Consider the following 15149-nt stretch of genomic DNA (forward strand, 5'->3'; position numbering starts at 1 on the left):
GCCCGACTCGCTGGAATTCCACCCTGCTCATGTTCTCTCGCCTGCTATAACAGGAGAAAGCTGTCACCCAGTACCTGTACAATTACAGTAGAAGGGCACAATCTGGGAAGATGGGGATGTTCTGGCCACTGAACTGGACACTGATGCGAAATGCATGCAGGATCATGCGGCCGTTTGAGGAGGTGACCAACCTGGTGAGTCGCGCTGAAGGCACCATCAGCGACTTGATCCCCTACGCTTACTTTCTGCAGCGTGCCGTGCGTAGAGCGGTGGATCAAGCTGTGGAGGAGCGTGAAGAAGAACAGTTACGGCAGGAAGAGTCGTGGGAGCAATTTTCATCTGAACCAGATGTTTCCTCAACACCTGCGGCAGCACAGACGGGGGAGGAGGAGGAAGAAGAGGAGTCATGTGGGGAAGAAGAGGAGTGAGACTCGGATGATGAGGAAGGTGTTTCTGTGGAGGAGGAAGAGGCGGCGGCAGAAGAACAACCGCAGCAGCCATCACAGGGGGCTTGTGCTGCTCCACGTTCCCGTAGTATTGTTCGTGGCTGGGGGGAGGAAGAGGATTTACGTAACGTCACTCAGGAAGAGCAAGAGGAGATGGATAGTACGTCTGGATCCGACTTTATGCAGATGGCCTCCTTCATGTTGTCCAGCCTGTTGAGGGACCCCCGTATAAAAAAAACTCAAGGGGAATGACCTGTTCTGGGTGGCCACGCTACTAGAACCTCGGTACAGGCACAAAGTGGCGGACCTGTTACCAACTCACCTGAAGACGGAAAGGATGCAGCACATGCAGAACAAGCTGGCAAGTATGCTTTACAATGTGTTTAAGGGTGATGTGACAGCACAACGCAATAAAGGTACCACTGCCAGTAATCCTCCTCCCATGTCCACGCAAGCAAGGACAGGATGCTCCAGCGATCTCATGGTGATGTCGGACATGCGGACATTCTTTAGTCCAACGCCTCGCCGTAGCCCTTCGGGATCCACCCTCCACCAACGCCTGGACCGGCAGGTAGCCGACTACCTGGCCTTAAGTGTGGATGTAGACACTGCGAGCAGCGACGATGAACCCTTGGACTACTGGGTGCGCAGGTTTGACCTGTGGCCAGAGCTGTCCCAATTTGCCATCCAATTTCTCTCTTGCCCTGCCGAAAGCGTCCTGTCAGAAAGGACCTTCAGTGCAGCTTGAGGCATTGTCACTGAGAAGAGAAGTTGCCTGAGTCACAAAAGTGTTCAGTACCTCACCTTTATCAAAATGAATGAGGCATGGATCCCGGATGGCTACTGCCTGCCCCAAGACTAAGTCAGTCCCCACACACAGCATCTCTGCCTGCAGGCCGCTTGCCTTCTCCGACACCACCAACAGGGTCCAGGACTCCAGGCGGATTCCTGAATTTTTAAAGAGACTCTGTAACAAAAATGTCATCCTTTTTTCTACCATCCTAGAAGTTCCTAAACCTTTTCTAATGTGCTCTGGCTTACTGCAGCACTTTCTACTATCACCGATTCTGTAATAAATCAATGTATCTTTCCCCTGTCGGACTTGTCGCCCTGTGTCTGGAAGGCTGCCAACTCTTCCGTGCTGATCTGTTATGCACACCCCTCTCCAGGCCCCTCTATGCACACTCCAGCAGCGTCTCTGCTCTCTTATCAGTGATAGAGAGCTGGATAAAAATCCTCCTCTGTAATGCTGAATACACACGGTTCGTTCCCGCATCGAATGCGCCGCTCGATTCCCGACAAATCGATTATTTCCCAACATTTCCGAGCGCATTTCGATGATTTTTAGGTCGATTGCCATGTAAAGTATAGAAAATCGACCTAACAATCCATCGTAACGCGAATCGGAAATGTCGGAAATAAACGAATCAACGGGAATCGAGTGGCACATCGACGGGAATCGATTGCGGGAATGAACCGTGTGTATCCAGCATTAAGCACAATCTACACGATACGATTCTTTATACGATTCGATTACGATTCTATTTACGATCCGATTAAATCCAACATGTCCGATCAGGATTCGATTCGATTCAATTCGATTTGCCATTGTTTTGCAATGGCAAATCGAATTGAATGAGAGCTGCAGGGGGACAGAAGGTAAACACACAAATGATCTCTTGAGATTCAAAAGGAAGGCTGTATACAGCCTGCTTGTGTATGGATGTATTTTCTATGTGTGAACATACTGTACATCAACCTACTTCCTGTTTTGGTGGCCATTTTGTTTGTTTATAAAAAAACTTTTAAAAACTGTTTTTGACTACTTTTAATGCGGCGGGGAGCGGCGAAATTGTGACAGAGGGTAATAGGAGATGTCCCCTAACGCACTGGTATGTTTACTTTTGTGCGATTTTAACAATACAAATTCTCTTTAAAGGAGCCCAAATCCTAAAAAAAAGGTCTGTACCTGTATGCCGTTTGAAGGCACGGAGGACACCATCCACGCCCTCCGTGCAGCTCCGCCGGGTCCCCCTGTCTGTCCTCCCCCCGGCCGGACCTCGACCCCCCAGCCCGGGTCAGGCTCTGCTGCCTCCTCAAATATGGCCGCCGGAGGAGGCCGCGGCTGCGCAGCTCTAGGGCCTCCCTCCCCGATCCACGCTGCGTGAATTAATTTTTTAATAGTTTCTATACAGTTGAGTGTTACAGCAAATAGTCATTGAATTGGCTCTGGGACTTTTTAGTCTACCTTTTTGCATACATAGATACATTGCATTGTGTGTAATCAGCATTAAGCTGCCCACTAATGATACAATCTGTATTGTACAATCGTACCAAATCTCTGTAGTAGAAGGGTAAACTGAGTGGATATACTTTGAATGGATATGTTAGTTAATCCCTCATATTACATAAGCTTCGTACACACGCCTGACCGCCGGTGCACAAAAAACAAACGATGAACAGGTTGAGAATTATTTAAAAAAAGGTGTCCCAGCGATGGTAAAAGACAGCGATTATCATCCACATAAATCAATCTTTCCTGGTGGATTGGTTTGTAGGATAATTGGTGTTAACCATTCGTATTGATCGATAAAAAATAATCGCTCCATTCAGACAACTCACATGTGGCTAGTTACATTCTTCTGTGTCTGCAGTTAGCGCTTCTGCTAACAACGCGATCATTAGATCATCATTGAATGTAATGTAATCCGCCTGTACCAACCTCTCCCAGCCATCATTGCGGTCCTATATCACCCCCCATCTGCTCCAAGTTCACTCTTCCTGGACAACCTGGCCTCCTGGCTCCCCCACATCCTGTCATCTGACCTCCCCACCATCATACTCGGGGATTTCCACTTACCTATCAATGAGCCTATCTCCACTGCTGCCAAGCAGCTACTCTCCCTCACCAAATCCCTTGGTCTCTCTCAGCACACAAATTCCCCCACCCACCGCACTGGTCATACTCTTGACCTCATATTCTCAAAGTCCACCTCCCTCAGTAACCTGGACATTGCACCTTTCCCTATCTCCGACCATCACCTCCTCACCTTCACCATCTCCCCATCAACAACATCTCTCCCCACCCCTCAGCCTGGTCGATGGCAGAGAGACCATCCGTAATCTCAGCCCAAATGTCCTAGCAAGTCCCCTTCTCTCCCTCTCCTCCCACCTACCCACCCTAACATGCCCCAATGAAGCCGCTGCACAATATAACCTTGCCCTCTACTCTGCTTTGGATCAAGCTGCCCCCTCAATCTTCCGCCCTAACAAGCCCCCCAACCTTGGCACAACACCCACACACGTAACCTCAGGAAAGAAACTAGAGCAGTCGAACGGAAATGGAGGAAATCACGTCTCAATTCTGACTTCCTAGATTACAAGGCCAAACTGTTACTCTTCCACACTGCCCTCTCTGAGGCTAAACAAAGGTACTTTGTATCACTGATTGGAACCCAAGCTTCCAACCCTCGACAGCTTTTTGCTACCTTTAACTCCCTCCTCAACCCCACTCCTCCCTCTCCCAGCTCCTCCCTCTCAGCCAACGACTTTGCCAACCACTTCACCGCCAAAATTGCAACAATACGCAATGACATTTCCCTCCTCCATCCCTCCCTTCCCAACGCCTCTCAGGTGGTCCCCTTGCCTTCCCTCCCCGCTGCTCCCCTGTCTCATCCACCCCTCACCTCTTTCGCTCCTGCCACCATTGATGAAGTCAGCCTGCTGCTAGCGGCTTCCCCCCAGGGCCGGGCCGAGGCATAGGCTGGAGAGGCTCCAGCCTCAGGGCGCAGTGTAGGAGGGGGCGCAGAATTCATTCAGCTGTCATTCCTAATTGTGTTTGAAGCAGAAAGAAATAAGAAAAGGGGATACATAGCAGTGACTGCAAGCCAGATAACTATATATTAAGGTGTTGGGGAGGTTGTGGGCCCTGTGGCGCCTCTTAGTCTAATAGCAATCAGTGTGTCATGGCTGGGGTGGGAGGGATGGGGGGGGGCGCACTTTGGTGTCTCAGCCTTGGGTGCTGGAGGACCTTGTCCCGGCTCTGCTTCCCCCCCCCTCCTCCTCCCCCTGTGATCCTGTACCCACAAATACTCTTCGTCCCCACTTCCCTGACCTGGCCCCAGTCCTCACCTCCTTGTTCAATCTTTCCCTTTCCACAGGCACCTTCCCCAAAGCATTCAAACAGGCCACTGTACTTCCCCTGCTGAAAAAACCCTCACTCGACCAAGCCCTACCCTCAAACTACCGCCCAATCTCCCTCCTTCCCTATGCTTCTAAACTCCTTGAACGCCTAGTCCACCAACGCATTACCCAATACATCAACACCAATACCCTACTTGACCCCCTACAGTCAGGATTCCGACCTGCACACTCAACTGAAACAGCTCTCACCAAGGTGGTCAACAACCTTACCCTTGCCAGGGCCAAAAGCAGTTATTCCATCCTGCTCCTCCTTGATCTCTCCGCAGCATTTGACACTGTTGACCACCCCCTCCTCCTCCAATCACTATAGTCCATGGGCATCCATGGTCTTGCCTTGACCTGGATCTCCTCCTACCTATCCAATCGCTCCTTCACAACTTCCTTCAATGGCTCCTCCTCAACCGCTGCCCCCCTCGCAGTTGGGGTCCCCCAGGGCTCTGTTCTGGGCCCCCTTCTTTTCTCCATATACACTTCCTCCCGCCTTGATTACTGTAACTCCCTCCTTTCTGGCCTCCCCTTGAAACGCACTGCCCCCCTGCAATCAGTGAAGTACGCGGCTGCAAGACTCATCCATTCTTCGCACCGCTCCGCATTCACATCTCCCCTTTGTGAATCCCTGCACTGGCTCTCTATCCGTTTCAGGATAACTTTCAAGATTCTATGCCTGGCGTATAAATCTGTGCACAAAGCCTGCCTACCTACATCTCAGAGCTTGTTCACAGGTATACACCAGGTCGCCCCCTCCGATCCTCCAACGACCTTCGCCTCACCACCCCACGCATTTCACACTCCCATGCCCACCACCCATCAGACTTGCTCCCTCTTTCAACTCATTCAAGCAAGCCCTCAAAACCCACCTCTTTATAATGGCCTACCCACCTCCTACCACACAGTAACTCTCTACTGAATATTTAACAGCCCCACCTAGTGTTTCCACCCCACCCTTTAGATTGTAAGCCTCTGGCAGGGTCCTCCATTCCCTAGCGTAATCTACAGCAGACAGGATCGTGTACTCCTGTCCTATGACAGTCTGTACTTGTATTACTGGGCCTACCTAACCAGCCCATATTGCATGATCATGTATTTTGTACAATTTGCATGTATAACTTTGTTCTATGTTGTATAAACTTGTTATGTCTGTCATCCTTGTATCATTGTATATATTTATTGTCCAGCGCTGCGTAATATGTTGGCGCTTTAGAAATTCAATAAATAATAATAATAATAATTGAATGAATATGTGCTCCAGGTCATTTGTAAAAATACAGGAGGATCACTTGGACTACAACGATCGATGGGGATCAAGTTTGTGTACAGCGCTACAGATTGTAGAAACAAGTTTGGATCATAAGTGAGCAGGGTTATGGGGGTTTAGGGGTTATGTGCATAACAGCCCAACCTTTAGGGGTGCTATTATACAGTAGTTATAATACATTTCAATATTATGAATGAATGCAATTATTATTACAATTTCCAGTTATGTCTTGCATAAGGGAGCCAGGAATGAAATCAGCCAAATCAGATTAGAGAGGCCAATCACTAATGATAGGTCTGGGGCTGAGCATGATAACGGGAAAAGTTAAGATAACAAGGCTCAGAAAACCACGAGAAACTTGGCCACAGATCCTACAACTTTTCTTCAGCTCTCCCATCTCATAACGTCATCAGATCCTGTGTGGAGCTCAGCCCCAGACCCGTCACACGTCCCCCAGCCAATCAGCTCTCCCCAGCTCTCTCATCCGGCTGGGGACTGGAGTAGAGTCACTGGCGACAGCGCTACCCGGCCGCCCCCGATTGGCTATATTAATGATGGAGCAGGCTGGTGGACCAATGGGCGGCGGACACGGCGGAAGGCGAGCGTGTAGTTGTGTGCTGCTGGGGAGAAGACAGGCAGACAGAGCACAGAGGCTGCACTGAGTATAGCTGCGGAGGAGCACAGCGGGAGGATGGCCCGGGGAGTCTTGCTGCTGGGTAAGAAGCCGGGGCTCTCATCACTCACTGCATTATCCTTATATGCATGTGACATGTCTGCTCTCTTATATACCCCGCATAGCACTGCATCATCCTTCTACCCATGCCTGCTCTCCTATATACACTGAATACATGAGCCAGGCTCCTCTGCCAGGCGTGGGCTCTGCATGCCAGCAATATACACCTACATGCACTTACCTGCTGGCAGCAGTCCCTGTCCTCATGGTGACATCATGCAGAGCATCCTTTATCTGCTCATGAGACTCCTGCTTTAATGAAAAGATCTCTTGAGGGAACATTGCCTTGCTAGTATGAGTCCTTTGGGTTGATTCATGAAAGTAGAGGCTAAATAAATAACCCTATTATTTCAAAGGCTGTTTCCCATGGTATTCCCTTGTATCATATGATGATGATGATGATTGTTATTAATAATAACAGGGGAATAGCAATAGGGGGTGCAGAGGTTGTGACTGCATTGGGGCCAGAGGGGCCCCAAGGGGCCCTCCCTCAATCACAGTATTAGCTCTCTGTTGGTCCTGTGCTCATAATAATCACTTCTATAGATGCTTTGAATAGTAGTAATAAATTACAAACTGTTCCCCATCCCCTGCTTGTACCTCTGACACTGTGGCTATCCTTGGCCGGTTTTGGTGCACCGCTTCTACCAGCCCCATGCAGCCATCCTGTGCCCTCGTAGTCTCTCACTGCCACTCCAGTCCCCCGCTGGCAGCTTGCCGACCTCGGAGGTCGGCGGGCCGCATTGCATACATTTGTACGCATTCCCGCTAGTGCAGGAACATTGACACATACATTTTTACGCGTTACTGGTTCAATGCGTAAAAATGTACGCATCGAACCAGTAACGTGTAAAAATGTATGTGTTAATGTTCCTGCACTAGCGGGAATGCGTAAAAATGTACGCAATGCGGCCCGCCTACCTCCGAGGTCGGCAAGCTGCCAGCGGGGGACTGGAGCAGCAGTGAGTGACTACGAGGGCACAGGATGGCTGCATGGGGCTGGTAGAAGCCCCAGGTAAGTGAAACTCATTTTTTATTTTGCTTGAACCTTCCCTTTAATAAATTCATTGGAATCCTTCCCCTTTTCCCAAAAATAATTGGCTTTAAGGCCAGGTGCCCACCAGCAGCACTTTTGCAGTGATTGCTGGCGATCGGCAAATTGTTGCACCAATGGAACCCTATGGTGATGCTTTCACAGCAGCATTGTGATGGTGGAGCCATCCAAAAAGCGTTGCTTGCTACAATTTTGCGATTGACCCGAAGCCATCGCTATGCAAGGCAATGAGGGCCAAATCGCCATCACTCCGGAAATTTCAGAGAAAATTGCAGTAATTCAGAAATCGAGTGTGATTTCTGAATCGATCTAGTGGGAACCTGGCTTACGACAATGGTAGAGATTAGATTGTGAACCCCTCTAAAGGACATTTAGTGATATGGTTATGTACTCTGGAAAAATATATAAAGGCATTTATTATGCATTTTTAGGTCTGAAGTTTGTGTCAACACATTAGTTAATTCTTAATAGTTTCCCTGTAGATTTTCTCAAATCCAGAGCTGTGAAGTCGGAGTCTGAGCAATTTTGGGTACCTGGAGCCGTAGGTTTCATAAACTGAGAAGTCGGAGTCAGATGATTTTTGTACCAACTCCACAGGCCTGCTCAAATCTGATAGCAGTCAATGGGAGTCTCAGCCTATTAGGCACTACTAAGATGGGGGGACACTGGAGTGGGGAAGAGCTAATTAGAAAGCCGGGCAAGATTTAGGAAAGCTGTGACTTGGTTGCAATACGGGGAACTATAAAGTTGGTACTTTAAAGAGCACTGCTTCATGTGGCCACGCCTACTTTTTCACTCTGCCGGCTAAGATTCATTTCTGGAGCTTCACCCCACTGGCTAAGATTCATTTCTTGGGTGAACATTGCTAACTGTCCCTTGAAGGCCCCTGCATTCTAATGTCCCTACCATAGTCTATGGGCAATTACCCTTCCTATTTGATTTAGAGATGGCAGGCACTTTAGACTATGATTTGAGACATTAGGCTCCTGGACTCTTTAGACGGATAGTTATGCTGGGTTCACACTTTACTGGTGTGCTATGGTGTCTGTATTGAAGGATGCACAGTAACTGTTGCATGGTCCTCTGTCACTCTGGAGCAGCAGCACAAACCAATGTCCAGAGAAATGCTTGAAAATTGGATTTATCCTTGGCGAACAGCAAGGTAGTTGTGTTTTCACACTGACCCTTTCAGTACCTCTAGAAACTAAATGCAGGCCTTATTTTGCCTGTTTTGAGCCCACTGCCCCATCCATCCAAATACAGGGCAGTGTAAATGGTGAGGCAAGTCTTAGACTAGGTTCTCACTACTCTGGTGTGCAGTAGTGAGTTCACAGCATATCATGAACAGTTGCGCTGTGCCCCTTCGCATATCTGACATATCTCCACTCCTCGCGGTTGTGCATCTGTTCCTCTATCTCTACCGCCGTCCGAGTCTTTTACCGCTGCTGCCACCATTGCTCTGCTCCACTGCATGGTGCAAGTGCAGGTATATAGATTGGAGCACAGGCAAAAGCATTAAGCCCCATCTACACGAAACGATTCTTTGTGCGATTCGATCACGATTCTATTTACGATCCGATTAATTCTGACATGTCTGATCGGGATTCAATTCGATTTGCCATTGTTTTGAAATGGCAGATCGAACTGAATCGAATCCCGATCGGACATGTCGGATTTAATCGGATCGTAAATAAAATCGTAATCTAATAGCACAAAGAATCGTATCGTGTAGATTGGGCTTTAGGCTTCCATTGGATTGCGAAACACCAATGGGAATCCTCTATAGCAACGGAGGATTCTCATTGGCCTGCCACTCATCAGTGAGCCAATCAGTGTCTTTGCATTGAGCTTTGGGATTGGTGGCCACATTCAAGTTTGGTGCTGATGAGTAAAGCTTGGACTCTGGGATATTCTAGTTGAATATGGTGTACTCTACAATGCATGCTGCTGCGGTATGACTGGAGACTAGCTCTGAATATCTGTAAGCATGCAGATTTCAATTGACTTAAAACTAAGTGAATGAACCCACTAGTTGCTGATCAGTTAGCTAGCTGATTTGATTCGCTCTGTTTTAAGTAAATGGAATCTTGTGTTGTTACTCCAGTTTAAAACTCCTGGCAAATAAAGGCGAGTTCTGGGCCGTGAAACACTTTTTTTTTTTTTTTTTTTTTTTTTTTTTTTCTGTATCTTCTTGAGCCTCTGGATCGATAAGCGTGACTGTAGGGAGTGTCTGCTCATTATTTTTCTATATCGGGATGTAGGAAGTCTTGTCTGTCACTTTCCTACTCCTGAGTTTATTTCTTTTCAGAGAAGTCCTCAGACTTTGAGTCATACATCCTTTGTTTGCCAAACCTTTTGACCAAAGTGCCCCACCTCCGCCTCACAAATAATGGTAATTCTTTCTATTGGAGAGACTTCCATTGCATACCTGGTTGCCTTCCTGATACTGTTGTTCCTATGAGATTATTGCCCAGTTATCTGATTGCCAGGTACAGTATAGGCAGTGTTGATCTGCCAGTGCCTGGTTTTAGGGAATCTGCATGATCCTAGAACTTTCCCCAATACACCCACAAAGCTGATGTCCAACATCTAACCCTGTGCCCAGACCAAATCCCCAACCTCTGCCATGCCGAACATTAGTTGAAACCCCATCTTTGCTTTTGCCTGTCCTCATTAGCCTTAAATGTTCAACCTTATCTTTAGACCCTACTAAATGTACAAGAGAGTGGCCCCCAGCGTCAGCTTCTCTGCCAAAGACTGAATGCCAAGATACTCATGGAATGAGCCCTAAAGGATAACCATGCTAACCAAATGTCAGAAATTCTGACCAAGACTAGTTTATTTTGCTCTATCCAAAGTTAAAATGCCCAGTGGAGAGCTTTGTGTAAGCTTGCACCGCTGCTACCCTTCAGTCTGGATGTTTCATTTAGAATAGCTATACAAGCGCTCCACTGCATGCTTGTTGTGGCTAAGGTAAGTGACTGACCCCTATGTGTGCATATTCTCCATGGGAATCATCCCAAAGTGATCTCCTTTTATAATCTAAATATGTGTTGTTTTTTTTGTTTTGTTTTTTTGCACCTGCTTATTGTGTTGTGTGCCTGTGTGTTCTCTTTGCAGGAGCAGTCTTTTGCTCACTATACGTCACCGTGAGGTCTATGTACTCTGCCAGAGATGACGTTGTAGTGTTAACGCCATCAAACTTCAACCAGGAGGTCCTCCAGAGTAATAGCTTGTGGCTGGTAGAGTTTTATGCTCCTTGGTGAGTATTGCCTGTGGGTTGATGGCATGTTTTTTCCCTGTGCATTTTGTTTCCCTTTTTTAAAGGAAACCTAAACGGGGATAAAAAAGTTTCATTTACCTTACCAGCCCCATGCAGCCATCCTGTGCCCTTGCAGTCACTCATGGCTCTTCCAGTCCCCCGCTGCCAGCTAGTTTCGTTTTTGCCGCCTGGGAGCCGGCCGGTTGCCATGTGTACCTTTTTACACATTCCCGCTGATGCAGGAAGCTTTCGCGGACATTAACACTTACATTTTTACGCGTTACGGGTGCAATGCGTAAAATTTTACGCATTGCACCCGTAACGCGTAAAAATGTAAGCGTTAATGTCCCCGAAAGCTTCCTGCATCAGCGGGAATGCGTAAAAAGGTACACATGGCAACCGGCCGACTCCCAGGCGGCAAAAATGAAACTAGCTGGCAGCGGGGGACTGGAAGAGCTATGAATGACTGCGAGGGCACAGGATGGCTGCATGGGGCTGGTAGGAGCCCCAGGTAAGTGAAACTTTTTTATTTTTTTTATTTTTTTTTTCTTTCCGGTTTAGGTTTCCTTTAAAGGGACACTGAAGTGTCATCATCCTCTTTAAATACCATGCTGAATCGCCGCTTTCCTGCGGCCGAACAAGTAATTCTTGCCCCCGAAATCCCCTAAATTCCCTGTCTTTGCAGGTCGCAGATTTTGCTGCCAGGAGGCAGAGCTGTGCGCAGTAGCTCTGCCTCTTCTCCAGTCAATCTCCACCTCTCCCCACCCCTCTAAGTGAAAGAAGCCTGAAAGGGGTGGGGAGAGGCGGAGATTGACTGGAAGTAAAATATGCGGCCGTGGAATCTATTTAGAGCATTTCTGGGGGACTTGCTACTCGTTCTGCAACTGTGATGTGGCAAAACATGGATTTTAATGCTGAAGATGCCTACATAAGAAAATGAGGTAAAAAATCTGCTTCAGATTCTCTTTAAGTCCTAGTGCACACCAGAGCGGTTCGGTCGCATTTTCAGATCCGATTGCAGATGTGGAAACGCTAGGGTAATGTATTTCAATGAGGTGGTGCACACCAGAGCGGGAGGCGTTTTGCAGAAACGCATAATCCCGGGCTGCAGCAGATTTTGGATTGCGGAGGCGTTTCTGTCTCCAATGTAAAGTATAGGAAAACCGCAAACCGCTCTGAAAAACGGCAGTTCAGGGCGGTTTTGCAGGCGTTTTTGTTACAGAAGCTGTTCAGTAACAATATCTGAAATCTACTACACCAAAAAACGCTTCACAAAACCGCAAAATGCTAGGTGAAACGCTACAGAAAAATAAGAAAAAGCGTTTCAAAATCTGCTAGCATTTTGCGGATCTGCTAGCGGTTTTTGGTGTGCACCAGGCCTGAATCCCTATGCATGAAAACCTACATCTGTGCATCCTGGAAGGGGTTTTTAGGATTCTTGTTCAGTATCCCACACTGACAGGAAAAAACACTGGAACGGCTGTATGTAACAGCCCATACATACATACATACATACATACATACATACATACATACATACATACATACATACATACATACATACATACATACATACATACATACATACATACATACATACATACATACATACATACATACATACATACATACCTACTATAATGGTCCTGTGAAAGAATCATTCTTGATTGCTTTGTGTTGTCTTGCTCCATACAAACATACTGATTGGCTATCTTCTGTGCAGCCTGTTCTGCTCTATAGAAGGGGAGAGCAGAGGATGAGTGGGAGCAAGCTCCCTGTGGGTTACAATGATTATTGGGCTTCTCTGTTGCCAAAGCGATATGAAGTGTGTGTGTGTGTGTGTGTGTGTGTGTGTGTGTGTGTGTGTGTGTGTACATGCCTATGCCTTAAGCTGAATGTTCTTTCCCATTGTAAAATCTTCCCTCACCTTGGTTTTACTTTCTAAAATTAAACACGGCTGGGGGCCTCTTAAAGAGACTCCGTAACAAAAATTGCATTCTGTTTTTTATCATCCTACAAGTTCCAAAAGCTATTCTAATGTGTTCTGGCTTACTGCAGCACTTTCTGCTATCACAGTCTCTGTAATAAATCAATGTATCTTTCCCTTGTCAGACTTGTCAGGCCTGTGTCTGAAAGGCTGCCAAGTTCTTCAGTGTTGTGGTTCTGCTATGAACTCCCCCTTCCAGGCCCCCCTATGCACACTGCCTGTGTGTTATTTAGATTAGAGCAGCTTCTCTCTTCTCTCTTATCTTTTACAAGCTGGATAAATCGTCCTCTGAGCTGGCTGGGCTTTCACATAGTGAGGAATTACAGACAAGGGCAAAGCTGTTTGCAGGAAGAAAAGAGCAGCCTGAAACTTCAGTGCATGAGAACTGCAGGGGGAAAGAAACGCACAAATGATCTCTTGAGATTCAAAAGGAAGGCTGTATACAGCCTGCTTGTGTATGGATGTATTTTCTATGTGTGGACATACTGTACATCAACCTACTTCCTGTTTTGGTGGCCATTTTGTTTGTTTATAAACAAACTTTTTAAAACTGGTTTTAACCACTTTTAATGCGGCAGGGAGCGGCGAAATTGTGACAGAGGGTAATAGGAGATGTTCCCTAACGCACTGGTATGTTTACTTTTGTGTGATTTTTTTAACAATACAGATTCTCTTTAAAGGACTTACGAGGCGAAATAGTCCAAAAAAGTTAAATACCTGTATGAAATATCAATGCACAGAGGGCGCCGTCCACGCCCTCCGTGCTGTTCCGCCGGGTCCCCGCATCTCAATGTGCCCCCCCCCCCCGGCCGGTCCCGACCCCACAGCCCGGGTCGGGCTCTCCTTCCTCCACTAAGATGGCCGCCGGAGCTGGCCGCGGCTGCGCAATCCGCATATGCGCGAGTGCAGCTGCGCAGCTCTAGGCGCCCTCCGTGCATTGATATTTCATACAAGTATTTAACTTTTTTTGGACTATTTCGCCTCGTAAGTCCTTTAAGTCCTGTCAGGTGGACCTTTGTGGAATGTTTGTTGTTGAGCGCTACAAAGCCAGTGAATAATGTTTGGTCTCCAAGAATGCTCTGGGAGAAGCATTCCGCATAGATAAACAGCCTGTGGTGGCTGGATAGTGTAATGGTTAAGGGCTCTGCCTCTGACACGGGAGACCAGGGTTCAAATCTCGGCTCCTCCTGTTCAGTAAACCAGCACCTATTCAGTAGGAGAGCTTAGGCAAGTCTCCCTAACACTGCTACTGCCTATAGAGCGCGTCCTAGTGGCTGCAGCTCTGGCGCTTTGTGTCCGCCAGGAGAAAAGCGCTATATAACTGTCTTTGTCTTTTTAGACTAAATCTCATTGAGAGGGCGGTGCTACATGCCAATATATAGAAATAGAAAGTGTTTCTGATGCTGAAACCGGAAAAACTGCCATAAAAGTGGGTATCCTAAATTTACTGCATTCTACTTTATGTCACTAGTGGGCCTCTAAGTGTCTTTGGATATGTGTTTTTTTTTTTTGTTGTTGTTTTTTTTTGACTAACCGATTAGCCATCTTTCTGCCCCAAACTTTTGAGCTAGTGTCGGATGTTTGCTATTGGTTCAGTGGCTGGAACATTAAACTGATGCCAGTAGGATGTAAAAAGTCCATGTGCAATATCAATTAAACCTAGTAAGATGGCTCCCAATTCCAGCTAATGAACATGGACTCTGACATAATGCCTAATGCTGCATACACACTTGAGATAAAAGTCTTTGGAAAAGGCAAGATCACAGACCAATTTTACCCCATTCCATGTAGTATGAGAGCCATACTCTACACAGTCTATTCCAATGGAGCTGCACTCCCTATCAGATAAAATCTTTGCAAGATGCTGCACACAAAGATGCCCGTACACATTCAAAAGATCATTATCTGCAAAAGATCTCTTCCTGCAATAGATCCATTCCTGCAAATTGCATTCATAGTCTATGAGATCTGCAGATCCTCATACAGGGCTGGTGCACACCAAAACCCGCTAGCAGATCCGCAAAACGCTAGCAGATTTTTAAACGCTTTTTTTTATTTTTATGAGGCGGTTTGCTAGCGTTTTGCGGATTGCTGCTGCGGTTTTCAGTATAGTAGATTTCATATATTGTTACAGTAAAGCTGTTACTGAACAGCTTCTGTAACAAAAACGCCTGCAAAACCGCTCTGAAGTGCCGTTTTTCAGAGCGGT

The 15149-nt window shown here is 47.1% G+C and overlaps 1 protein-coding gene across 1 annotated transcript in view; it reads left to right on the forward strand.

The window, feature by feature from the left end:
• The first annotated feature begins 6492 nt into the window (after positions 1-6492).
• The window catches only part of PDIA6 (protein disulfide isomerase family A member 6), a 52825-nt gene continuing 44168 nt past the window's right edge, over positions 6493-15149 (forward strand). Inside the window, 2 exon segments of the mRNA XM_068280301.1 lie at positions 6493-6620; positions 10812-10953. Coding sequence (XP_068136402.1) covers positions 6596-6620; positions 10812-10953 — 167 coding nt within the window. The 5' untranslated portion in view covers positions 6493-6595.

The sequence above is a fragment of the Hyperolius riggenbachi genome, chromosome 4 (assembly GCF_040937935.1).
Source record: "Hyperolius riggenbachi isolate aHypRig1 chromosome 4, aHypRig1.pri, whole genome shotgun sequence".
Taxonomy (NCBI): Eukaryota; Metazoa; Chordata; class Amphibia; order Anura; family Hyperoliidae; genus Hyperolius; species Hyperolius riggenbachi.